This window comes from Coffea arabica, chromosome 6e (genome assembly GCF_036785885.1).
Source record: "Coffea arabica cultivar ET-39 chromosome 6e, Coffea Arabica ET-39 HiFi, whole genome shotgun sequence".
NCBI classification, from domain to species: domain Eukaryota; kingdom Viridiplantae; phylum Streptophyta; class Magnoliopsida; order Gentianales; family Rubiaceae; genus Coffea; species Coffea arabica.
Window position 1 is genome coordinate 18651480 of NC_092321.1, and position 27577 is coordinate 18679056.

General features: G+C 35.5%; 4 protein-coding genes across 6 annotated transcripts; all 4 read right to left on the reverse strand.

Moving 5' to 3' along the window:
* Positions 1-897: 897 nt before the first annotated feature.
* Positions 898-2506, reverse strand: LOC113694819 (uncharacterized). The gene is made up of 2 exons (XM_027213703.2): positions 2208-2506; positions 898-1747 (listed from the first exon to the last, which is right to left on the reverse strand). Exons 1-2 carry the CDS (start codon positions 2355-2357, stop codon positions 1103-1105), a joined length of 795 nt encoding a protein of 264 aa, XP_027069504.1. The 5' UTR covers positions 2358-2506; the 3' UTR covers positions 898-1102.
* A 1656-nt stretch (positions 2507-4162) lies between these two features.
* Positions 4163-9111, reverse strand: LOC113694748 (AUGMIN subunit 1-like). Of its 2 annotated transcripts, none has more exons than XM_027213611.2 (7): positions 9066-9111; positions 8272-8574; positions 7846-7978; positions 7629-7763; positions 7379-7502; positions 4571-4708; positions 4163-4489 (listed from the first exon to the last, which is right to left on the reverse strand). In XM_027213611.2, exons 2-7 carry the CDS (start codon positions 8549-8551, stop codon positions 4382-4384), a joined length of 918 nt encoding a protein of 305 aa, XP_027069412.1. In that variant the 5' UTR covers positions 8552-8574; positions 9066-9111; the 3' UTR covers positions 4163-4381. The 2 variants fall into 2 exon arrangements, with proteins under 2 accessions (XP_027069412.1, XP_027069413.1); XM_027213612.2 differs by having other exon boundaries at positions 9001-9083.
* Positions 9112-11674: 2563 nt separating this feature from the next.
* LOC113697220 (DNA-directed RNA polymerase V subunit 5A-like) lies at positions 11675-18457 on the reverse strand. Of its 2 annotated transcripts, none has more exons than XM_027216737.2 (5): positions 18306-18457; positions 17481-17804; positions 14540-14716; positions 12702-12815; positions 11675-11962 (listed from the first exon to the last, which is right to left on the reverse strand). In XM_027216737.2, the coding sequence occupies exons 2-5, from the start codon at positions 17748-17750 to the stop codon at positions 11837-11839; spliced, it is 687 nt and encodes a 228-aa protein (XP_027072538.1). In that variant the 5' UTR covers positions 17751-17804; positions 18306-18457; the 3' UTR covers positions 11675-11836. The 2 variants fall into 2 exon arrangements, with proteins under 2 accessions (XP_027072538.1, XP_071911640.1); XM_072055539.1 differs by lacking the exon at positions 18306-18457 and adding an exon at positions 17958-18271.
* Positions 18458-24979: 6522 nt separating this feature from the next.
* On the reverse strand, positions 24980-26837 carry LOC113694660 (uncharacterized protein At3g28850-like). The gene has a single exon (XM_027213516.2). The coding sequence runs from the start codon at positions 26402-26404 to the stop codon at positions 25193-25195; it is 1212 nt and encodes a 403-aa protein (XP_027069317.1). The 5' UTR covers positions 26405-26837; the 3' UTR covers positions 24980-25192.
* Between the last annotated feature and the right edge of the window lie 740 nt (positions 26838-27577).

Genomic DNA, 27577 nt, shown 5'->3' on the forward strand with positions numbered 1-27577 from the left:
GGAACTCTACACATGATTTTGCTTCCTATTTCATGAATCCGAATTAATTGAGTAAATCATCAAGATTTTCAACTTTGACTGAATTGAAAATTAAAGTCAGTTTGTGTTATGGTATTGGACCAATATGCAGCAATGGTGACAGATTACTTGCAGCAGAAATGAATTAACCCTTGACAATTCTAAATGGAACAGGAAATGATAATGAATATTGGAACTTCAGTTTCTGATTGACAATAGGTAGATCAATTACAGAAATAGAATCAATGGATTTAGGATCGAAAAGGAAAGATTGAAGGAATTGAAAGAGAAAAGAGAGGGAAATTGGCAGAGCCAATTTCTGTTACAATCAATGGAAATAATATGGCAAAAAATCTATCTAACTCTCGGATTCTTCAGCCTTTTATGGCATTTCCAGACTAACTAACTTCTAAACTAGCTAATCAGGTGAGGCCACGTGGAAGTTCTGGAATCATCAGCTCCACTTGCGCCAAACAGAAGCATAATTCTGTTATATCAGGTAGAAGGCGTGATTTGTAAGTCACGCCTTCCTTCTTCAAGTTGAGCAGCTGCGCCTTTCACACAAACTGGAACACGCCTTCCTCCTTCTTCAAGCTGTAACACGCCTTTCCTGTATTCTAGATCACGACTTCTGTATTTCCCTCATACTCCATGACAGTTTGTTGCTTGTACTTTTGAAGGAACAGGAGGGTATGGATTTTCCTGAACTTCGAGGGCTTACATATAACGATACACAGATGGAACTTGGAAGCTTTGAATTCTTGAACTATTCATTCCTCTACCAACTGAATCGATCTAAAACTCACAACATTCGAAAATCTATTGTCTCTTTTGATTGGCTAACAAGATATTATATGCTGGTTTACAAAAGAAAATGAATAGGTAAACCGCCTATAACAAAGGCAAAATTTATTACAAAGGGAAACACAATAACATTACAAAGAACAGGAAAAACAAATCTCTTTTCCAGAGTTATTGCAAAACGCAAGCTAATAGACTAGTACTGCATCCAATTAGTAGAAAAGAACGTGTCATGTATTAGAAAGAACCTTTCAGAGCTTTCTTTCCAGTTAGTCATCCAATACTACTGGTTCCCAACTTTCCCGATCCTCATATAAACAGGCCAAGTAGCAATCTTTTCTTGTTTGCCATCTTCATTCCAAGCAAGGGTAAAATCTTTCACCAAATCTTCACCCAAGAGCTCAACCCCATTTTCTTTTGCAGCTTGGTATGCAGACCATGATTTTATCAAAGTAAGATAGCCATCCAAATCGATCAATTTTTCCATTTTAAGCTCAAGTGGCCCTGTGTTTTCAAGTCCATCCACTGGCTCAAATGGGAAGTCAATGGTCCTGTAATTGTCCTCCATTATCAACTTGGACCGTGGCCCCCCAAATGGAGCAGCATCAACGTAATACAATTTAGTTAAAAGGGTGTCGAGATTTTTGTTGATCCGTGGCAGAGTATAGGACCATGCTGCAATTACTCCATTGGGCTTTTTCAGAACGCACTTGACTTGTTGGTAGAAAGATGGAAGATCAAACCAATGAATAGCTGTAGCAATGGTCACTAGATCAACACTGGATTCTGCTGCAATGCTTTGCTTAAGCTCAGCTATAGACATCTTCGGAGAGGTGCAATGGTATTTAATATTTGGAAGCTTCACAGCATGTTCCAGTTGCGTTGGGCTTGTATCTGTGGCTACCACATTCTTGTATATCCCGGCCAACTGATAAAAATTCACCAATATTAATCAAAGCCACATTCACATGATCAAAGTTTTGTTCACAAATTTGGGAATTATTATCTTAGAAATTAGTTTACCATATGAATTCATATTTCATATGGTTCTATAATCCCATCAGACAAAACCTTCAAATTGAGCTTTCAAGAAGGTAACCGGGAGGACCACTTTAGGGGAATTTGTCTACTTTTAAAATTGAGTTTTCAAGAATCATGCCTATCAAAAATGAGGTATCTATTGAAATTCAACAAAAAATTTTCCTTAACACAATAAATAGGTTGAACTGGTGAAATGGCGCAAGAAACTAAAAAAATATTATCAGTGAGTCCAAATAACAAAATCTCTGACATATGAAATTTGTTTAATAACTTGGGAATCCTTGAAGCCATGAGCCTAATTCTCCTACACAAATTAGAAGGTAAAATAAGGAGGAAAGGGGTCTTACAGATGTTGCTGCCTGGCCACTTCCTGTCCCAGCATCCCAGACAAGGTCGTGACAAGGTGTCTTGGAGGCAACAAACTGGAAGAGCTCCTCAGGATATATCGGCCGGCTGGCAGAGTACTCCTTCGCCTGCTTAACAAACCGCTCTGCCATCTCTGTGGATCGGTGGTGGGGGGTTAACTTATATGCAAATGCTAGTATTCTTTTGCTGTCTGATGAGCGAGATCAGTTGCAAGCCTCTGTGGCCCTTTTATAGTGGCAAACGCTAGATTCGGACTTGCTTAACCGCGTGTTGATCTTTGAATTTGATTGGCCTAACCAATAGGTTTATGTTCTTCAGGTGCCATCGCTATCCAAAATAGTCGCAAGAAGCAGTTGGAGGTAAAGGGTACTAAAGCAAAGCAAAGTTCGCTTAGGCAACCTTCGAGCTGACTTGACCACCACAAGGTAAGTGGGACGTCAATAATTCAAATTTTATCTTTTATAACTGTTATTTAATGTGACTTTTTCTTAGACCCAGCCAAATAAGAAATGAAGGGTTCAAATCTTGCATTTTTAAATTGCTACTTAACGTGGCTTTTTTTTTTTTTTAATATTAAGCGGATGCATAATACATCCATTTCGTTCGGTGGTGATTTAGTCCCATTCAAGTACCCGATGATTGATTTAAAATTTTTCTTGGGACTATAGGTTGGGGTTTCAAACCTCAAGTAAATTGGCCACTACAAGGAATTTAAAATTCCGCTTTGGATTATGAGTCGAGGAGGATTCAAACCCTGCGCTCTACAATTGAAAAAATTCAATGAGTGTGCTAGAGTTGGGATAGTGTAGAGGTTGCCGATTGACTAAGAAAAAAAAATAGGCAATTAAAAGTGTAATAATTAATTTTTGACTGATAGAAATATTTCCAAAAAAAAATTGTGAAACCCACTAATTTCATGATAAATAGCAGTAACAATCTAAATAAAACTAACTGCTAATGGACCTTATTGTCAATTGCGAACATTAGTAAGGTTAGATTTGAATTTTAGGATGCAAGTTTAGTCGAAGTGGTAATTAAAAGGTCTCAAGGCACTTGGTAGGTCAAAGTCATGGCGGCTCTTTGTCTGTATCCTAAAGTTTTCCGCGTGAACAAGTCACTGCTGTTTCTGTGATTGTAAAGAACTCTTCACAACCTTTTTTTTTTTTTTTTTTTTTTGATAGAAAGAGCGAAACATTTTATTAATATCAAACTAAATCTGCTTCAAGAACAGAGATAATAAAACAAGGTGGAGAGTCAGTCCACATACAATAATCTGGAATTGATAATGCATACTTAGCTAAAAGGCGAGCAACCTTATTGTTATTTCTAAGAGCCCAAGAAATCTCCCAAGCCAAGAAATTGTGCAAGCAAAAAAATGACGTCTTCAATAAGAATACCAGAGTGAGAATCATCGGGTTCAAAGTTTTCAATCATCTTGATGACGCGTTGAGAGTCCCCTTCACAACTTATGTTAGGATTTCTGTTAGTACTCATATTGAGACCTATACAGTTTAAATGAGGTACAGAGAAATGGACAAGTGGTTATTTACAGACAAAACATTCTTTTACTATCTTGATTGCTGCTGTATTATATGCCAAAATGCTGCCCTCCTTATGTATGTATAATGTATCACACACATGATATCATAAAAATGCTAAAATAAATAATCCCACAAAATTTTCCCAATAGTCTTTACTCCGAATGAACCCAATATGGCCTCTACAATACACAAGGTAGGTGACATTGCCATGTTTATAACATTCTAGCAAATTATTATTTGCTGCAAACCCAGAAACACGAGCCAAACTTGAATCAGATTCAAAAGCAAAAGATTAGTAACACAGTAAACAAGACAGAATAAAGCCTCAAAGATGCTCACTTAAGAGGAAGATGTTGAATTGTCTGCCAAAAAGTTCGAACAGAAGGCGAATTGGATAATCATGAAGCATACACAATTTCATTGCAGTAAAGAGTTCTTTACTTTCATACTGTGCATCTTTCTAATCATTTGACATGAATTATCTCAATTCAATCACAGCTTCTCCCATAATACGATTAAAAACACCTTTACAGAACAAAACAGCAGTCCTTTCCCTCTATTTAAAAACAAATAGAACTTAATAAGCAATTCATTTGGGAACATACACATAAAAGTCACCCGCTAGAAGCCAGGGCAGACTGCAAGACTTCTTCAAGGTACTTCTCGGCGGCAGCATATTGCCTCTTTTTATCCTCAATAGCTAATACAGCCAATGCTTTATCCTGTGAAAAAATAATCAAAACGTAAGAGGAGAACGCATAATTGCAACTATATAAAATCATTAGATAAAAAGATGAGCTTACAGGCGGCAAGTCTTGATAGCTTCTCAAGGTGTCAAGTATAGGTTTTGTTTTTCTCTCCAATTCCTTTCTATGCTCTGCCATTTCGGCCAAAACTCCATGACTTATCTCTGGACTGTATCCCACACGATTGAGCATCGCCTGCATTACAAATGTAAAATTCTAAGATAAAGTACCACCAGCACAAAATGCTATAATTTGGTCAAGTCTCTGGTCTGGTGCTTACTCGTACTTACAAGGTTACTTATATTGGTAGGTGAGAATAAGAGATCACTGAAAGAAGGCAAAAAAGAACTAGGAGAAACCAAAATTAGCATATATTTTCCATTTATATTATTTACTGTTGGACAACTAGGAAGGATGCAACTTCAAAACAGAACCAAATCCAAAGATGATGTTCGTTATCTCAATAACACATGAAACCTCAGAAGGACATATACCAAATTCTCAACAGCAAAATTTACAAACAATGACACAAATAATATGAAACACTACAGATAATAGTTTGACCAAAACACCATAAATTTATGTATCTTTTGGGTCTAACACCTTTGAGTAAGAGTAAGAAACTGGTATTTCATACCAATTAATGTTAAATTAAACTAACACCTAAAATGTATCAATTTATCAGCACTCACTTGCCTATAGAGTATGCCTTGACAACAGTTCATATCAATGAGGAAAAAGGAACAGAACAAAGAGTACTAAAATCAGCAATATTTTCCATATTAATGCACCTAAAGAAACATGTCTAAACCTACAGTTCAAGCACAAATCATGAATCAACTGAATATAGCCTACCTCAACTATATGGTTGCAGGTCACTCAACACTAAAAGCCAATGCAGTTGATCTTATGCTACAGAAGTAAAGTACTGAGATGACATGTGTCAGCTTAGCATAAGCAAATACCTAAAAGGCCCTATAAGATTAAGCAAAAAGATCTGTTTCTTCCACATCTTAAAAGAAGATTTAAACATGAAGAAAATATCTTTTTGCTTCCTGAAACTTTCAGTTTAATTTGCAAGATCTCATGAAATTGAAGACTATGATACAATAACTGTCTACAAAAACATGTAGAAATATTATAAATCAGTTATGTAGGTTAAAGCAAAACACATGAGTATTCATTTTGGTTAACAGACGGTTGCACCATTTAAATTAGTGTTACCTGAAGCTTCCAAGGCCAAGAAAGCCACCTTTTCATGAGAGGATTGTCACCTAAATATGTCATATGGTTTTTATCATATCCTCTCCTATCATCAATAAGGGCTTTACAGTAAATCTCTGGCCATTATTTATCTCTTGTTCCTTTAGTGTTCTTCACTTGGAAGGATAACGAAACTACTACAGAAGCTTTAGATAAAGGCAAGGACTGTCAAATAAACTATTTACTTTTACTCCTCTAACACCATGAAAAGAAGATTTAACAAAGAAGACAGAATCTAATGCTAACAGCTAACTAGTCGTACAAACCACAAGCTCCAAATCAAAGCAGCCATGTAATATCAGACATTATCTACCAACGTTACATGCCATTACCACAAAACTCGTCCAAAATCAACAAGACGCCCTCTCTTACTGCGAAAACAGACGGGATTGGCACTTTATCCTCAAAAATTCTGAAATTCTTAGGTCAACTACACCTGATGCCATATCAAAACCTCGACAGATTCCATCTCCCACCCAATAGAAGGCTATTCATCTTATCATCTCATATTTCTTTTCACTGCTCTACCAAACAGCACTGATTATTTGCCACTTTTAATTGAATATGCCAGAGTAATTTATATGCTAGGAGCAAATCCTTGGAACATGGAAACATTTACATCATAAGTCATAACCCTAAGAAATATTAACCAAAAGTTTTCCAAGCAGAAAATCAGAAATATCCTACTCTATACACAACAAATTTCAGAATTTTGATCCTGAAAAAACTGTAAATCTCATCTAACCAATAATCCACATAACTTCTATGCACCTTTTTAACCAATTTACATTCTGTCCCCCAACGAAGACTACAAACTTATAAGACCAATATACAGCACACTAAAAATCATTTAAATATGCTGATCAAAGAAGGTAACAGTGTTTGGTGCCCTGTATCCACTCTTACTTTCTGGAAAGATATACAACTATAATTCAAGCAGCTCCCTGATTCCCCTTCTACAAAAGGCTAAGAGCGTTTCACCAGAATTATTCAATATCATCTCAAAATGCACCAGTAAGCCCAAAGTTCTGGATTCCAGCAGGTATCAAACACTCACCCATTTTAGCTTCTTGCACATCATTTGAGTGATTTTTGACACCAAATGACAAGCATGTAAACTAAGCAAAACACCTAGTAGGGGTGTGCAAGAAGCTAAAAAGGCTGTGAGAATTTCATTGCCCCTTAATTTATAGCTAAAATTTCAAAAATCCCACTGCATGGACCCTAAACTTGTTTTCCAATTTCACGTGATTTAAAAAGTACAGACAAGATTAAGAAAAGAGGTATTCGTACAAAAATAATTAAAAAGCAAAATACATGCTGGCGTTATTCAGAATATAGAGGCTTTGTACACAAAGTAGGATTAACCAAAATATCAGCTGCCATTGCACAGAGATATAGCTCGCCAACCGCCATTGAAAATTTTTGTGACATCCAGCAAATAGATACATTAATAAATAAAAAGGAAATTAGAAAATGCAGTTTCATAAGCCAGGTAGAAACCACATTGGAAAAGCATCACATAATCATTTCATCTATTAACCATAAAACAAAACTTATCTAACATTTAGAAATGGTAAAGTTCCCTAAAGAAGATACTACCTTGCAGTTAGAATACTGTTTCTCATACTGGCGCTCTTTCGAGTCCATAATAGCCAAATTTGTTCTGCGACTTTCCATTTCTGCTTCACAGGGAGCTATATCGTCTTCCAGTTGTGCAAGAATTCTACAAACAAACACAGGATTAGGAATGTACAAATTGACCACAAAGCTCAACATTGACTATTGCTCCTAGAGAAAATCCAAGCAAAGGAACCTAAATTTTGTCCAGATGGTGCAGAAGAAGATTTACCTTTTTAAATAAGTCAACCTTGAGATTGCCTTGCGAGTAAAATCGAGGAGTACTTTTGACTCCTGCTGCACTTTAGACCTCTTCTCTTCTACAGCAGTTTTCCTTAAGGAAAGATCTGCCATTGCTACAAGGAAACTAAAATTTCCCCCACAAGCTAAGCTCATTGGCACTTAAAATGGAATACATAATTGAATTAAATTGGGAAAAAAAAACTCACCTACTTAATTCAGTATCTCTAATATTCAGTAAATCAGCTACACTGGCAAGAACTTGTGCAGAGGACACCACATTTGATGGTAAACTCTCTTGAGCCAAACCCACATGCTCCAATATCTCTCGTATCCTCACAGCTACAATCACAGAGCAATAAACATTAGAGCCAATAAAATGAAACAACGTCCCAAAGACTAATGCAGCCGTTTTCCTTCTATTTCTAACTGTGAAGGTCAGTAAACAATACTTCCTATTACAAGCATGGCTGCACACAGTTAAACATCATCGTTAAATTAACAACACTGGTTTATAATATGATATCTAAAACTACAAGAACACAAAATTTACTGTAATTATATATAAACATGGAATAGAAATTTAAGAAATTAAATGAAGGCATAACAAAAGCATATGTCGAAGAATCAAGGACCTTGGGCGCGATATTCAGTTGCTTTCTGGCGAAAGTCATTGGCAACAATAGAAGCAGCTTGAGTTTTGGCTTGGGAAATGGTGGCACTGTTGTGCAAATGAGCAATGCTTCTAGGGGTGTACTCAAATTCAGGGACTTCTTTTCCAACTGCACTGAATTGGGATTCAAGCCATGATTTCACTTCAGCAATTCGATTCACATCGAACCCACTGCTGCTATTCTTTGATGCTTCTGATGTAACAGAGGGCGAAGGATCTCCTCCACCAACAATTTCACTCATTTCTCTTCTTTTTCTCCTCAGACCTATAAGAACAAAATAAAATTAACAAATTAGAAATCAGAGAAATCAAGATCGGAAATTTATGGGACAAATAGCTGTTTAAAAGTTAAGATGCAAAAACCCATTTTTGGGATTAGTTATCTGAAATGCTTTTTCCGAAAAAAAAAAAAAAAAAAACCATGTTTTAAATTACTATGGAACAACATATCAAAAAAAAAAGGTAAGTACTAATGCTGTTGAATTCCTTAAGCAGGGACTTTGAGTCAGTAACAAATGACTAATCAAAGAAGAAAAATTCATGAGAAGAGGCCAGAAATGAGGTGGACTTGGAAGGTTACTTTTGAGGTTTTCTCAAATGGGTCCGGGAAATTTTGAGTAAAAATGAAGTTTTTAAGATGAAATTTGGGTTCTTAATCATATGAACCCCAAATATACATAAAGTTACTGACCAAAAGAAAATCTGCACACATTTGCAGAGAGAGAGAGAGAGAGGGAGAGAGGGAGAGGGAGCGACCTGATGAAGAAGTCTATTGAGTGGATTTGAAGTGAGAAATGCCGGCTTCAGAGATTATTTTAAACAGCTTTTCACAGAGCACAACCTTTGCTTTTGAGAAAATTGCTGAAATAGTCCCTGCTTTTTTTGAAAAATCATACTTTGGTCTTGAATCTATAAAACGTATTTTATCACGAATTTTGTTTCTTTTTTTTTAGGTATTATCTTCAAATTTTATGCCAAGCTATTTTCACAATAGTGGAAGAGAGTTGTACGCTTGTCCTATCCATAATTTGAAGAATTCTTCAAAACATTTGTATTCTACGGTCCGAACAAGTTATTTTTATAACCAGTTACATTTATATTATATGGTGTTTGTTAAAATGGACTAATACAAAATTACTTTTATTATTACAATTTAGGGCGATAATTAAACTTTTTATTTTCCTTTTAAGAACAAAGAGTGATTGCTAGCTTTCAAATCAAGAAATTTAACTCTTTATCCCTTTTTTTTTTAGCTAAGACCATTGACCAATGAGCTTTAATTCTTAATCACATTAGTCCAACCAATTGTTAAAAATCTCTAACATTAATCATCTCCAAGGATTAGCAAAGCATTATTGGTTTGTCCAGTTCATTATTGAAGGATGGATTTTCCCTTTAAGGCCATTCTTTTATTTAACCAATGTTTTTAAACTCGGACCGGCCAGTGAACCGGAGAGGTTGCCGGTTCGCGGTCCGACCGGTCCAACCGGCCGGTTCATAGGTTCACTGTTTTTTTTTTTTTTTTTTTGTTAAGTACTAAGCAGTTTTCATTCTACACTTGAACTTTACCAACATAACTTAATTTAAGTTATGATAATAATAAATTTCGTAAAAGTTATACATAAAACATGGAATGATAAATATAATTAAAATATCATAATTCACCACAAGTTTTCATAAATTCATTATAAACATAAATAGATACAATCCAAATGTTCACTAATTATCACAAATAAAAACACAAAAAATAAATAAATTAAATATTGAAATTCTTTTACAACCCTTAAAAAAATCCATAAAAGAGTTCAAGTTAAAACAAACTATTTGAATAGCAAACTTTTATGAGTGGCATGATAAGCAACCACACCACCTTCACAATTTAATCAACTTAAGCTGAAAAAGTTAAAATTTTATTATAAAAATATAAATCTAATTGCTCAAACTAAAAAAAAAACTAAAAATTTTTTAAAAACAAATATACAGTTAAACACATAAAAAATTAATTGCTACTAAACATTACTAATTAACATGTTATATTAAATTCAATGATCCTATACCATTAATTATTTTAAATTCAATTATCAATAGCTTCGATTATGTGGCAACTACCATATTTTTTACCAGCCCAATGTTATTATTTGTAATTCCTACTCAATTCCTACATGGATGTGCATTACTTTTGCAAAAATTTCATCCTTAATTAATCAAATAAAAATAAAACAAAAAATGAGGGAAACATATGAAAATTGAGGGGAAAAAGAAGAAAATGCAAAAAAATCAACTAAAGATAATAATATAGAAAAAAAAAGCCTTGAAAAGAAAAAATTTAAACTTACCAAGATGTTGGAAAACAAGAAAAGTTGAAATTTTCAACTTGTTTACAATCTGCTAAAGATAATAACCTGATAATAATGGTGAAGACTTGAGAAAATCTTGTTGTGGATATTTGGGTTAAAAATGGTTAAGAAGAAAAAATTGAACAAAAAAAAATAAGAGAAGAACTTGATGTTTTAATATATTTTTTAGTCAAGTAGAATTCTCAACAAACTTAACTATAGTCTAGCGGTAAGATTGTCATATGTAAACCTGGAGACCTAGGTTCGAATCATGGCTACACCATACTTGGTATTTTGTTGAAAAATTTAAAAAACCGCCGGTTCACGGTTCTTAACGGTTCACACGGTTCGTCTGGGTTTCAACGGTTCTCCATGAACTTCCGGCTTTAGCATTAGACCGGACCGGTGACATGGCCGGTTCGCGGTCCAACCGGTCGAACCGGCCGGTCCGGTCCGGTTCTGAAAACACTGTATTTAACAGCTCAAAAGCCTTAGTGAAGTACTACTGGTTTGTTCAGTTCTTATCGTAAATCTGTGTGAAAAATGTTGCAACCAGGTAGACGGTGTGGAAACAAATTAGGCATGGCAGATGCATTACAGATTAGGCCGTTGGACTGGTTTGAGGCAGCTCCTAACCAGGATCCTAATTTTGCAGACTTTTATCTTGAAGCAACAATCCTCACATTTCGCCTCTGAACTGTCCTGCAGGAATATTGAAATTGTGTACTGCTTGGCCGTTTACGCTTAGACTTCTGATATAAGATTTTGATCACCATTAACAAGATCAAATACTTTGAATCTGAACATGGTCATAAAAAGTAAAAGGACTCGGCAAACATCCCTATGAATCTTCCCAGTTCAAATATAACCTAGCAGCAACATGCTCAAATCAGCCTTTAATAACCAGCTAATAGTTAAACAGAAAGATATCGCCATCCAGTTAAATCGCCTGATGGTAGTAAAGGAATGGATATAAAAAAGAAAGAGTAGCAAAAGCAAATAGAACAATCCAAAGTTGAGAGAGAGAGAGAGAGAGAGAGAGAGGAATCTGCAATTAAAACATTAACAATACATAAGAGTTGATAAACTTTCTGCAGCACTTAGAAGAATTTACAGGACTATTAATATTTAGCAGTCCACAGATAGCATCTCTACAAACATTCAGGGCAAGATTGAGCTCAACATCTATGATCACCAAACACATCTGTAGGTAACGTGCGTCTCAGTGATCTCGTTATTGTAGGTAACCTTCAACACCTGCCCCTTTTCAAGTCCATAGTATCGAGCAATTGCATCTTTTTGCAACATCCGCGGGAGCTGAAAAATGGTTTAGTGGATATGTCAGAGAAATTCCGATTTAAGAATGAAACAACAGCTGCCTCAGATTTTTTTTTTTTTTTTGGGGGTGGGGGGGGGGGTGGGGGTGAAGCTGCCTCAGGTGAAATCTCAGACATAAACTTCACATTGGAAGTATTTTTAACGTTTTCAGAAAGCATATACAACTAGTCCGGGAATCAAAAATCTTGTCTGAGGAAAGAAGAAATGAATATCAGATGTTATGAACCATATGCCCTTTGAAAAGATTGGAATATTTCAATAAGAGTACTTAATAAAGAAGCAGATGCTGATAAAAGAATAGGCAGAAAACCAAATAAAGATCCACAAATTGATAAAAAGTGGAGAATAATAAACAAGATACAAACATTGTCTCCAGAGAAGCTCTCAGAAAATGTGACTTGGGGATCAATGAATCTTATCAATCAAATATGTATGAGCAGAATCAGCATTTCTAGGTTGATGACAAAGTACATTTATTCAGAATGAACATCAAGATAAGTCAACCAGATAATTTTACGAATTAGAACACGGGGGTACATTAATACCAAGAAACATTGGTTTCTCACTATACCATCAAAGAACTTGAAAGGTTGCAGCACATTTCTGAAACTTTAAGAAAATGCTGCCGCCACAACATGCTGCAAGAACCATGTTCTGCACCTAGAGATGTAAAACTATAAGAAAACAAATTCTATATCACTTCCATAATAACACCAACCTGTTTCTCCTCTATGTTATACTTCTCAAGAAGCCTTTGTTTCTCTTCTTCAGTTAGCAGTTGATGCTTTGGCTTCAAAACGTGCTTAGTGACATTGACAAGCAAGTCAGTAATCTGAGGCATGGCAAGATATTAGGCGCATGACATGGATTATTAGTCAAAAATCATAATACATATTCAAATCATTGAGTAAATGAGGCTTCCACTTTGATCAACATCTTGCTTTGTCTGGGACTCTTAGGAGATGAAAGAAGCACATTTAAGTGTATCTTGTATTGTTTTCACATAACCAACTTAGCTTTTTGCAAGAACATCTGGTCATTTACTTAAGCAGCCTAACTCCTTGGCATGCATAGGAGAGTGTCAGTTCTAGATATCAATATAAGAAAGTAGTGGCCACTGAAATATCTCCCTCTTTATCATCTTGGAAAGTCATTCACACCAAAACAAAGTAACATTCAACTCTAAGAAGTTTTAAATACTTTTCCCAATTATAGCTATTAACAATGCTAGAATAGAGTATGCAAGACTCACACATATAAATAAGCTTACCCAACAAGTTCGATTTTTGACTATACCTGGTTGGGTCCGTTCAAATAGAGTTGTTGGCTTCAGAACAAAGAGACAGGTAGAGGATGAAAACGAAGAACTGACAACAGCCCTAATAATTTAAAAGCCCAATTATTTTGGAAAAAAAACATTCAGGAGCAAACACAAGGGTTGCCGAATTCTTTGATGCACTTTCTAAAATCACAAAAAGGGAGTGACATATATTACTCACTGCTCCATCAGAGGCTTAGAGTTGAAAAAATGGTTGCAGACGACAAAGAGAGCATGGAGGAAACTGGAATTATAGGCAGGTACCAAATAGAGTAGCAAGTAATAAAGACTGGGAGATGATTGCAATGCAAAGTTGTAGTGGCTATAGCATGCTGATTCATTAGCGCGGGCTGCAAACGAGCCGAGCCAAGTCGAGCTTTGAGCTAATCGAGCCGAGCCTCGACTAAATTTTACCAAGCTCGAGCTCGAGCTCGAGCTCGACGAGCCGGCAAATTTCGAGCTTGAGTTCGAAAAAAAATAAAAAATAATTATTTTATTTTTAAAAAAATAAATAAAATAATATTTTTTTCTTAATAAATAATAAAATATTAAGGATATATACGTAATTTTACTATGAAAATAAAAAATAAAAAAAATATATATATAATATACGTAATTTTATTATTAAATAAAAATAAAAATAAAAAAATATATATATATACCCAAGCTCGCGAGCCGGCTCGCGAGCTAACGAGCTTAATATTCTGAGCTCGAGCTCGAGCTCGAGTTTGACTCGAGCCGGCTCGAGCTCGACTCGAGTTCGATTAATATCGAGCTCGACTCGAGCCGCTTGCGAGCCGCTCGCGAGCGGCTCGATTCGTTTGCAGCCCTTTGGCGGTAGCAACTTTCACGATTTGAATGCACGGTCTGTTTCTTTTTCTTTTTCCCTCTCCAAGCCTGTTTATTCCAATTTTTATCCACAAAATCCAAACTCACCTTACACCAAATGAATGACAAAATCATGCATAGTCTTAAAACAGCTTCGAACATGCTTAGAGCTTCCTTGAGTAATTAGTACATTCTAACGTAAAATGGAAAAATATCATAAATCACATGGAAAGCATAAACCTCCAAGTGCTCTAAATTTTTTTGTTGGAAAGTTCCTTCATTTCACAGGTTCCTTGAGGAGAGGGTACGCAAGAATACTTACAGCAGCAGCTCAAAGGCCAAGCATTCCCAAATTCCAATATATTCAAACATAAATGGTAAATGTAAACAGCGAAAAGAAGGCAACCAACCTGGAAAATCTCAACTTTGAAAGGCAAGAGATCCACAGCTTTCATAGCCTGGCTGGTCATGTGATTTTGCACAATTAGTATCAGCCTACTTAGAGTGTCTTTGTTCATGATTTGGTTTGCAATAGCACGAATTACATTTACTTTCACCACATTAGGCCCACAGAAAAGGACTAGAATCTGCATTCAAGAATTCAAAGATCTCAATAGGTATCCCAATTTGATGATGGTACATAATTTCTAAATATAAAAGAAGAAGAAAACATTCGACCAAATAATAATCTTAACTTCAGCATCTTAAATCTATAAAGAAACCAGAGGCAGTGCTGTTTAAGGGCATATTCAAGAATTTGTCCAAGGCATGTCAAGAAAAGGGGAGTAAACTTCTACTTCTCCCAATCTTGACCTATCATCAAATGCAGAATAGCCAAATCAGAAAGAGATAGACACACACACATGGAACCACATTATCCCTCCTATTTCAGTTCTTAAGAGGCTTGAAGATTGAGCATATAAAACGTGAAGAGCTAAAGAAACAACAAGAAGAAGCAAAGGAATTTCAAATTGAAAACTAGCAATCAGATACGTATCAAAAACTACTTTGTTTTTTAAACTCACATAAAGAGCAACTGAAATGAATAAAAACAAAAGAAAATGCATGAAAAAACATTCCTTATAATTACTTCAATTTCCACTAACCATTAACCAAGTCGAGATTTCTATCACTCGAACAAAAAATACCAAGGGCTATAATCAAAAGAAAAGAAAGGTGCAAAGTAACTAGGTGGACATCGTGTGCAAAGTAACTAGGGGGACTTCGCAATATGTCCATGGTACTATTTGACTCCTGACAAATCAGCCATTTCAGACCATGCCACATTGACATAGATGCCATTGTCTGCTTCAGTCACATTTCAAAGCATCAGGACCACAGATGTTCTTCTCCAGTTCCAGATAAATGCTAATTCTGAAAATAGTAAGAATCAGACTTGATGTTAAAGAACCAGAAGTAGAAAAACTGAGGTAGACTTTCCTATGCTGTAGTTAAAGACAGTTCGAAACATTTAACATGTCATTTTCTGAATGGAACTTCTGTGGGATGAGTAAACAAATTTCTGGAACAGATAAAACACACAGAACTTGCTTAAAAGTGCTGCACTCATGATTCTGCAGTGGCTACTTCCAATTCTTTTTCTTCAAACATATTTCAAGTGTGACTTGGGTACGAGGTCACAAGAAAAATGTGCTATCTGAATCGCAGAGAGCTGTTAATTGAGCATTTGCAATCTTGTAATGCATCTTTGTTATCTTCAGGGCATTCATATCTTAAATCAGTTACTAAATCTCCAATCTCTTCAGTGATTTCATTGCAAACTTCATTTAGCATTTCCATTTACCCATCTTGTCAATCTCAGAATTCATAGAGGAAGAACCAATGATCTTTTCTGGAAGATCATGAGCTGCAGGCTATGTTTTAACCTCAACAGTAGGTCTTCATGGACTCTATTGCAGAAACCAATAAGAAGGATTCTAGAGGTTTAGCTGGTCTATCAAACTAAGTCAAGACATCCCCAGCTATCTGTTTAACTTCTATCTTTTTCTGTGAGTGCCAACTCCAGTTTTTCCAACTCTCTTCAGCCTGCATGCATAGCTTAATTGCTATACCGGTAAATTCATCGCAGGATTCCATTTACTGCATGTCATTGTTATTATTTTATGACAGCAGGTTTAGAGCTTAAATTAATGAGCTTAGATTCAATTGAATCTCAAATAAACCCTCAAGATTCCACCTCAATTAGGTCCTCAAATTGGATGGAATGCTAGATTCAGGGATAACACTACCATAATTCATTCAGATGGAGGAGTATACACAAAGTTGAAACTGTACAAATTGGAAAGAATCATAAGACCAAGATTTCAAAGGAAATAATAATAATTTAAATAGATATATCCAGCATTCCAGCAAATGGAATATATCCAATATTTCAGACATTTGATGGGCCAAATTTGAATTCCCTTAGAAAGACGGTGAAGAAAATTATAACTTATCTTGAAGGCACTAAAATTTCTATGACATGTGTGAACCCTTTTAATTCCAGTAAAATTTGAAGAATATAGTTCTCAAGCACAACTTTGATGTTCTCAGATACATTAAGAAATCAAAACCTACATAACCATTCTAACCTAAGCAGCATTGGTGATTCCTCAAGGCTCAGACAATTGCTTTTCCTTTCTTGGCAACTGTCTTAAGAGCATTTCTCATGTCCAGCCAACCATCTGTGTAAAATATGAGTCCTTTTCATCTTCTTATTATTTTGGCTGTCAGACCTTTCTTGTTATGAAAGACATTTAATGAGACTCGGTAACATAGGTTTTACAAAAAAAAAAAAACTGTTAAACTCTAACAAAGCAATACTTTGAGTACTTCCTTCAATTTCAATTGCTAGTGTAGACAGCATAGAGCAAAACAATATCATGTACAAAAATCATGCCAGTATGGCTGTTCATGCAATTCCGAGGTGACTGAATCGGTCTACATCAATATCTGACATTGAAAAACTCAGGCGCAATTATCTACGAGCAGGGTAACCTTTTCACAAGGAGCAATAACAGATTGGTGAGTGTGATAAATGAAGAGCTTTATTCGCCATGTTGATAAGAGCCAGAGAAAATAACAGGAAAAGAAGCACAGTTGATAGGACAACAATGAGAAGAGAAAAAAAAAAAAAAAGAAACAATTTTCATCTAAAGGTGCTAGACTTTAACAAAAACAAAAACCATGCAAGTCTTGAGTTCTAGATTTTTGAAATATAACAAATCAAGAACTAATAACTTGTCACAGACAGACTAGGAATTCATTATTGACATTTCATCATGAATGTTAGCAACCTAACATAAGGCAAACGTTTCACAACTTGAAAGATACCAGGACTCAAAATCTGACCTTGTTAGAAGGGTCATCCTTGTGAAGAGCAGAGATTCTCAGGCGATCAATGTCAGGCTGTTGGCCGTAGTTATTACGGAAGTCTTGAAGAGAGAGTCCAATCTCCGAATTGGGTACAAGAAAACCACGGTCCCTAAGCATTTCCAGCACAGTTCGGCGTGACAAGTAGTACCTATGAGACTCTATGCTACCCTCGTCGATATAGCTGCTCAAACACCTCGGGTAACTCTCCCCATCTACATCCATTTCCATTTTCCCACCGACATCCATAGCTTTTCTCACCGGGTTTTCAGCTAGGCAAGTTGTGCTCTTTTTTTCTTCTTCCTGAATGCAAGAAAGCATTAACCATTAAACTCAGGGCAGTTCGACAAGGGCAATTATAATAGGGATTTCCGCCTTATCCTCATTTCAATTGTCAATGAACCTCTTCGAATTAACAGCTAGATAAAGTAAACATTTAACCAGATAAATAATTACCATTAGAAGAAGTCACACTAAACCCTCTTAGATTTTTATGCCATTAGACCCTGTATCATCAAGAATTAGAGTAATTTTGTCGCAGGCACAAATACCATAAACATATTCAAGCAGATTACACTCTCTTCCCAAAACTAAACTAATGCATTTCCATACCAAAAACAGATTACAAACTAAACAATCAACCAATTAAGGGATTGTAGCAACTAATATCTAACTTTCAAGAAACCAAAACAAAAAAATGCTTTTATCTTGCTGGAGATAAAATGATACACAAAAAGGCAACACATTGGAGAGAAAGAAGCAGAACGAAAGATGTTGGGAGGAGGAGAAAGTGAGAGAGCTTGCCTGTGCCGGTGATCTCTTGCAGTATTGAGGATTGAGCGTAGGGTTTAAGCCCTTGGCCTTAAAACCAGAGACCGTGGTCGGAAAATGGACAAAAGGTTAAAAAAAAAAAAAGAATTTAACTAGCATTTTTGAGACTCACTAGGTACCACCGTACTAGCATTATATACATTGTGATTTTGATTTTGATTTTTTTTTTATACTCTTACTAGCATCGCAAATACTAGTACTGTTTGGATTATAAGATGATTTGAAAAAAAAAATTCAAGTTTTGTTTTGTTTGTAAAAATAATACTGTAGTATTTTTATTGATGCGTTGGGTGTGTGATTAAAAAAATTGATTGAAAAGATAAAATGATGATTAAAAACATATTTATAGTACAATGATAAAATTTTTTAATGATATTAACTATGAAAGTGAAACAACATATGATAACGATGTGTTTTTATAATAAAAGACACATATAAATATCAAAAATATTTCTATAAAATCTAAAAATTACATGTGCCTAAACATTTAGGATAAGTGAGATAATATTTCTTTTTTTTTTTTGTTGCAAAAGGATGGAATAAGGTTAAGTATAGAGCTAGTGAGATAATATTTCTTTCTTTTTTTTTTTTTTTGCAAAAGGATAGAATAAGGTTAAGTATAGAGCTATCAATAGGGTTAGATCAACACCAATCAACTTGAAATAATTAAAATCAAGTCTTACACTTCATTGGGTTTGGTTGAGTTTGAACTTCAAAATGAGCCCTAATTAATTTGTGAGTTGACTTTATACTTGATGAGGCTCGATCCGATTAAATGTCAACCCAACCAATTAAGTACATAAGTACTTATTTTTTTAATTCACTGTGATGTATATTATTTAATAATTATACATTATAATGTACATAATTTATATAATATATATATTGATTAAACAAAATAAATATTATGTACACGCCATGTATAAAATTATAGATTAGTTGTGAGCTTGTATTGGACCCAAATTAGGCCCGAAACTCTTGTATTTTGATGAATCATGTACAAGTCTCACACGACAAACTTGAAACCCAAGTTCAAAAGCCCGAAAATTATATTTTGGTTTGTGAGTTGAGTTTTAACTTTTCAAAATCCGACTCATGAGACTCGATTGACACCTCTAGTTAGGTACGATAGAGTTGATTATTTAAAATTGTCTTTGCACCTTATTTTTTTATCCTTTTTAGAATATGACGATAATATAACCTTTTAAAGAACATTTAACGAATTTTACCCTCAACTTTTACTTGGCCCCCTCCAATTATTTTTCCAGCGCATACCCCACTTTTCATTGAGGGACAAATGTGTACCGATTCATTTTGTTATTATTATTTTTTTTACATACATATGCTTGGCTTTTGTTGACACAGAAAAAGTTGATTACAAAATATAATTTAGGCTTGTTGACCAAAAAACAAAAAAAATGTCAGCATGAGTAGCAAATAAAGATGATACTAATAAAGATGCCTCCATTCAAATCCAACAACAAACAGACTTCATTTTAATTAATTACAATCAAAATCTTGCATAAAAAAAATATAGTGTTATGTCAACATTGTCCTTTTGTTGCTGAAATGATTAATAATTTCCTATTATTGACCTGTTTCACCCGGAAAAAAAATTGAAGTTCGATTTAATCCCTGTTTTCGTCCTCTAAATTTAAAAAAGACGTATCAGCCCTTATTGACAATTTTGGTCTAGTATAGGATCATACATAACCATTTTCAAGCTTGAAAAAATATAAAAATAAGCCATATAACCAAAATTAGTCACTTTTCAAACATGTAGAAATGATCATTGGAGAAATTGCCACCAGTTGGGAATGGGAATTATTTCTACTTCTCTGTAACATATACAGAAAAACTGGTTCAGGAATGGTGGAGTGGTAAAGCATGGATTCTAATCCGATCAACAGAAGTAACCACTACAATCAAAGGCCAGACATCTGACCTTCTCCATATTGATGGAGTATTTATCTGCAACAAGAAATAGAAGAACAGACAATCAATGATCAAAAAAAGTGGTAAAAAGAACTTCATATTTGACTTCCACACTGTTGCCCTATAACCTGGACTGGGATTTCTTGCATGATCTTCCTGTTAACTTGGAGTGCCTTGGCGACAATGTCGCCGTCGATACACAGATTTGATCCGAAGACAGCATCTCCAGTGGTTATGAGACCTGAAATGTGACAGCTCAATGCTTCAATGGCAATTGCATGACCTTTTCTACATTATGTTGGAAATGAACAAGCGCAAGTGGAAAAAACACATTAAGATATGTAGCTCTGTGTTAAAAAAGCATGTAACCAATAAATTTCAAGGACATTTAGCTGTGGAAAGAGGCCCAAAACATTGAGCTACATAAGGCATTTTGCACACTGCAGATACCACTTGAGAGATATATACAGAATACAAGAGACATTCATATTGACAGACGAGAGCAAACACATAATTATGTAACTAATCCCCTAGTGATTTCACAAGCAGATTTACATTCAAGATCTGCTCCTTTTGGAGTTGATAATCTCGAGCCATTGCATTGTTGTGTAGATATTTATTAGTTGGAAAAAAAGTTTCAGGTGAGATGTCTGATCGGTAAATTGAGGTCCCTATTCCTAAAACTCCCAAAGTCTATCTTTGAATCACAAACTTCAAGATGACTCAAGGCACGCATATACAACTAACTAGCTTCAAAGAAAAGGGGCATCATAATATCAGGTCAGGTCAGGAGGTTGCAGATAGAAGCCAAGATATTCAGAATTAAAATTTTCATGGTGTTAGCAGAAATTTGCTGTGAATCATTTAATATTGCTTGAAGAAAGATTACAGGGGCCATACCAACCAGAGGCTTTTGAAGAATGTACTTTTGGCGATGAATGATATTATGTAAATCAAGTTGAAGATCAGAATCAGCTCCTTTAAAATAAGTGATGTTGTTTCATTTAATGTAGAATGAGACTTAAGAAAGTTCAGTGGAGAAGCTTTTAGGGACCAAAATCCCAATACATAGTTATAAGAAACTAGTTTTTCATACCAAGAGAGGGGCTAGGTTTTTCTTACCTCACCATGAAAGAAGAATAGGGTAATATGAAGTTTTGACATATCTAACAATTGTCATAGGTTTTTCAGCCAAAGTATCTGTAAGACACATAAAAGAGATAGAGATTTGTTTATCATAACACCAATCAGTTGCTCCTTTATGTTGGAATTCTTAAGAAGCCTATGTTCGACTCGGTCACTTAATTAAGCCAGCACTTCATGGCTTCAAGAAGCAAGTCAATAATCTAAAGACGCGTCAAATATTAAGACATTGCATTGATAAGTAAAAGAAGCATGCCAAATGATTACAAATAATGCACCAATTGGATTATTTGGTATGTGTAGAAACAAGCTCTACAAAATTTAAAGCACAGAAAGGTAGATTATTAAATGAGTGGGACCAAATCAGACATTTTATGTGATATAAACAGTAAAAGTTCTTTTTATTGAAAATTCATTACTTTGAACCAAATCAAAACCTAAATGCAGACGTTTTACTGCTTATTTGTTGACTAATTTAAAAAGTTGCTGATTTACTAACCAAAATAGAATATGCAAAGATTTTTCTAAGAGCTACTTATCAATAAAAATACAAAGTTCTTAAAGATAAACTGCAACAGAGATGTGGACATTTCTCTAAACGATTGTTTATAACGAAAAAAGCAAGCCTGCTTGACAAGTAAATTTTGCTGTAGCTAAGAATATAGCTAAGCATTTGCACCTGGAATGCACTGCATCTTCATCACTCAAGCCCTCTCCTTTTACACCTTCCCAAGGCACCATGATATAATCATTGTGCTGTCCCAATAACAGTTGGCCATTTTTCTCCTCAAAGCCAAGCTACCAGGGTGCCATCTCCAATCCAAAACAAACTTCTTGCCCCAAAATCCCCAGCTTAACCATCATCCTGCAACTTCCACCTTTTAAAGGTAAACCAGCCAACACAAACATCAGATTCAACAACTCTAATTGGCCACCCCTGCCTTGCTCCTTGACAAAATACAGAACTGCACAAGCTCTGCCTATGCATATTGCCAACCACATCTTCTCCCAATCTGAGTAAACAGCTAAACCCCATGCAACTGATAATGTCTCCTCCAATGCAATCTAACAACGAGCACCATGCCAATATCCCATCCCTATGTCTTGGCATAAGCATGCTATTGCAACTTAAATGAATTTCTTTGTGAATACATGGTGTTGCAATATGAATGAGTGTAAAGCAACTGTTATGTGTGCACTTACGTTCCTTCTATTGCTTTATGACATTTTACTCGTAAGATGGGCTGCATCAGCTTTGAATGGAAAAGGATTTATGTGAGACAAAACAAATCCAAGAGAAAGGAAACCCAGGTCTAAGATGTCCAAAGCAGTTAATATAACTACGCAATACCATACCTAAAGAACCAGCGTTTGAAGTTCCAGATTACCAGCTGTTCAAGCTCGTGCTTGAACAATAAATCTAGTAGTGAGACAACCCTATACTGCCTTGGAGAAGCTGACTGTTGGTTTTGCTTGGCCTTTCAATTTGTTTAATTTACATCCAGTTCTTATGTATATATGGCATCAATAAAATGCATTTTACAATATGGTGAGGAACAATTAGAAAAAAAAGCTAGAGAAAAAAGGAAATTTAGAGCAGATCTCAAACAGAGTAGCCATGAACAAAGACCGGAGTCTTTGCAAACAAGAGTTGCAGTCGCTACACTCAGCCAGATGACCATGTTGGTGAGTTTTTGGGTTTCATAATGATGTTAGTGAAGTGTTATGCAATGCATATTCAGCCATGTTTTTTATAAGAAGTCATATATTCCAAAAGCTTTGGGAGCTAAAAGGGAAAAATACGATAAATCTAACAGACATGACACTTAATTGAAGTAAAATTTACAAAATTTCTTGGTTGTACATGAGCAATGAGTAAAGAAAAGCAAAGATGCGTATAGCAGTAACTTGGAGGCCAATATCAACTCAAAACATTCACACATTGAAAAACGTAAACAGGAAAAGGTAAGAGAACTAACCTGGAAATCTCAACTTCCAAAGGTAAAAAATTCACAGCTCATTTCATTTCAGCCAACTCAAAAGATTTCAAGTATCAGGGATGCAATCAAACCAAGGACCTTTTGCTTTTACCACATTAGGGCCAAGGAAAAGGACAACAATCTGAATGCAAGCTTTCAAAGAACTAATTTAATTTCATTATTGATGACAAATAAACAATTTTTCACAAAATAGCTGATGTCAGGAGGAGGAAGAGTAAGCTAAATAAAAAACAATCAACAAAGTTTATGAACATATTAAAGAATTTCTAAAAATTGGAATGCCTCACAGATTATGAAGATATTCAAGAATTACTATGCATGTAAAAAATGGATTAAGTACTTGAAAAAAGGCATCAAGAGGCAAATGATACAGAAAAAAGACAGGCCAAGAACAAAATTTGGCAACCAACATCTGTAAAAAGTGCTTGACACAAACCAGCTAACATCTGTGAGAAGGCCTGCTAGCAGGAAATGCATTTCACTATAAGTTGGTAAGTATGACACCATGCAACAGACAACAAAGAAAAATTTTACTCATTGTCTACCTAATCATGACACAAGGATGAAGGAATAAAGAATGGGGCAGCACCAACAGCAGCCTGCTTTGCTCATTAAGCATTTGATGAAAGCACAGTCACTGGTCAAATTTTGAGAAAAGGGGAACAAGATTCATGTAAATGCTGTATGCCATGCCCAAGAGTAGGTATAGCCTAGCTTGTTTAAACTCCTCACAGAACAGAAAAGTTGAAACTTGAGAAGTAAAGCATATATGCAGAGGATAGAATGTAGGACAGACAGACAGTAATGGCAACATTCTGCATCAGTGGCAATTGATTTGCATTATGTTCAATGCACAATTTGACATTCATTGACCCAAAAGGATATTAGACTTACAAATATGTGAAACCTGTAAAACATGTTGAACAAAAGCACGTCTTTGGTAAAGAGAATAAAGCCAAAGAAGAAATGCAAGGAGTTTACCTTCTTGCGCAAAGTATTCAACCCATGTGTGTAGAAAATGAATCTAACCATCTACAGGCTCTTAACAACGCCAATTACAAAAAAAAATCAAAATCTTAAACTACACCATAGTCCAATTATTGCTCAAAAGATTTCCAGGCAAACCTCTGAGAACCGAGAAACTTTGCCTTCAGAAACTCACGCATTCTTGCTTCTGCCAGTGCTGTCAGCTTGGTAAATATTTCAACCAGTAGATGTTTTAATATATACTTAACAAATTTATTACTGCAGATCAAAATTGTAAGCAATCCGTACCAAGATTTGTGCATCCCTTGGTGAGAATGAGGATGAAATTCAACCTTTCAAATTGCATTGTGGTATTCTGATGTTTGTTATGACTTAGAGGATATAGGAGTTAAAGTGACTCATATCCTGTGAAATTCATTTAACAGCTCAGTCTAAACCAAATGTCATTTGAAATTGCAGCATGATACCAATGCTCATTTGCTTGCTAATTTTTCCGACTAAACTATTCCACATCTCAGAGTGAAATAACATTTTAAAGCAACATTAACCTTCTCAATAAAGCAAAAAAAAATGGAAAAGAGAAGCGAACAAGGTTGTGTCTTTATTTAATAAATAACACAGTTCACAGAGGCAATGAACAAGAATACCCAACAGCTAAACAATATAGACAGCTAAAAAAGAAACAATTCTAGAACAAATCCTCCAATGACAGATATACATACAATTCATTAGCAGGACAATTGTCTAAATGACCTCATAACAAATACGACAGGCGACATCGGGCATATGTAGCATTCAAGGACAGCAGCTGGGGCACCTAACCAACCCGTTCTCATTACAATCAAAACACCTTCTCAATTTTCCTTCCTCCTCTTCAAAGATCTTCCGACTTCCATTACAAGTTGAACACGGTACAAATCTTGCATCTCCACAGCTCTCGCAGACAAAACGAGAATCCTTCACCGGAATACCATCCAAAAGAACAGCCAGTTCCCCTTCCTCATGAAGTTCCTTAATTTCCTCTGCTCCACCAATGTACATTCCCTTAATAAACACTTGGGGCAAGGTCACTGTCTTCCCTCCCAGCAGACTTTGCAACTCCTTCCTATACGAAGAATCCATTGACATATCTCTTTCATCAACACACACTCTAAACCCCCTAAAAATCATTCTAACAGTGCAGCATTCTTCATAAGTCTTCCTAATCCCTCTCAAACTAGTATAGTACAACACAACCCTATCCTCAGCTCCTGACAAATAAATATCACTCCTTTTGGAACAGAATGAAGTACTATTAGGTGACCCAATAGGCTGAATCTTTCCAGATTTCGACCACTCTTTTGCTTCTTTTCCCCCAAATTGTTTACTCAATAACGCTTTTCGATAACTAGAAACCACATTGGGGTCTAACTTAGCCAGCAAAGACTCCTCAGACAAATGCTGCCACAAGGGCTTGGAATCCGAATGCTCAACAAACTCATAACTCCTTTCCAACTCATTTGCATCAAAATCTTTCCTCATAGACCCCAAATCAAAAGTCTTAGACTTGCTATACAGAATGGGCGTTTTAGGGGATTCACCAGGAGGATCAACCACATCAAAATCTAACTCGTCGAGGCCTTCCATGAGCTCCCAAGTGTTGATAACCGAGTCAGGGGATAAAGGGTCACCAGAATCATTTACATTTGGAGGTTTAACAATCTGGGCAGTCACCGTCGAATTCACAAAATCTTCAGCATCAAAATTAGGCTTTGGAGGGTCAACAAGGACTAGAGAACCATAGGTGGTTGATGTGAGAGAAACCAAATGGTTAGTATCCCCTTTGCAAAGAGGAAGATGGTGGACCAATGGGGTGGGAAGGGAGAGAGTTCTTGAAACCGGGGTTGAAGAAGAGAAATTAGAATGAGGTGATTGAGAAAGTGAGGAAGATGAAAAATTTGAGGACTGATTTTGCTGAGGCTGATCTCTTGACATAAAAGCTTGGGGAATAGAAGCAGAACAGCCCATATTTTTCAAAACTTGCTTGCCAATCAAATAGGGATAGGATTTTTCAGTTTGAAATCAAAGAATTAATAGAGATGGAGACAATAAAATTTGGCCTGTTTTACAAGTATACAAAAAGTAACAAAAGTAGTATCTTTCGGTGCTTCTTCCTCCCTGCCTATAGTGCTGCTCCAGTGCTACCAGACAACACAATTATTGCTTTTCTCTCTCTCCTACTTTTTGGGGTTTTGACGTAATTTTCTGTGGATAAAAGGTGGATTGAGAGATTTTCAGAGGTGGGTTTTGGCCGGGTTAGGTGGGTGAGGGGAGATTGTCACGAATCAAAAGGACGAAATGGATACCCGTGGGGAAGATGATGGAAAGAAGTAAAAGAAATTAATGCAGTGTAGACTGTGGAGGAATGAAATCAGGAAAACGCGGTTTGGACTTTGGATTAGGGTCTGCGCGGGTTACATTTGTTGCTTTTTTCATCCTCCTCCTTCAAGTTGCCAGTTTCATTTTGCTACGCAATTACTCCTCCTTTTCTTAATTAACATTTTTTGGTTTGAAATTGCCCTTTTCTCTTTCCCTATAATTCCATGGATTAATCTTTCCTATACTGATAGTGATAGTGTGGATGAATGACAACTATGCAAAATTTGAATTTAAAATTCAACTTTTGCACACATGTCATGAATCCAACGCTGATAGTGTATATACCGTCAGTGTAGAAAAGATTTACTCTAATTCCATTCCATCATTCTTTCACAAGTTGTAATTCTTTCTTGGGCTCACTTAATCAAGGATATTGAGGTAAGTAGTCACCTGTCAGTTCTGAGTTTTTTCTGTCTAATGAGTGGTCAGTGGACACTTATTAGAATTTTTAAAAAGATAAATTTAGTTAGAGAAAGTGTATAAATATAAAGAAAAATAATAATAATTATTATTAGTGTGTGCATTATAAATTGGGTGTGATTTAGATTTGTTAATAGGTGCCCAATAGAAAAACTTCAAAAATAATTATGTGACTAAAAGATATGGTAAATAAGTAGTAAAATCAAATTATGTTTGAATATCTCTTTGTTTTTAACTTAGTTTGAATAGAGGCAAACCCGTGTGAGAAAATGAGATGAAGGAAAATACAAAAAAAAAAAAATTTGGCCGTACACGGTTGGTTACCAAGGAAAAGAAGTTTAA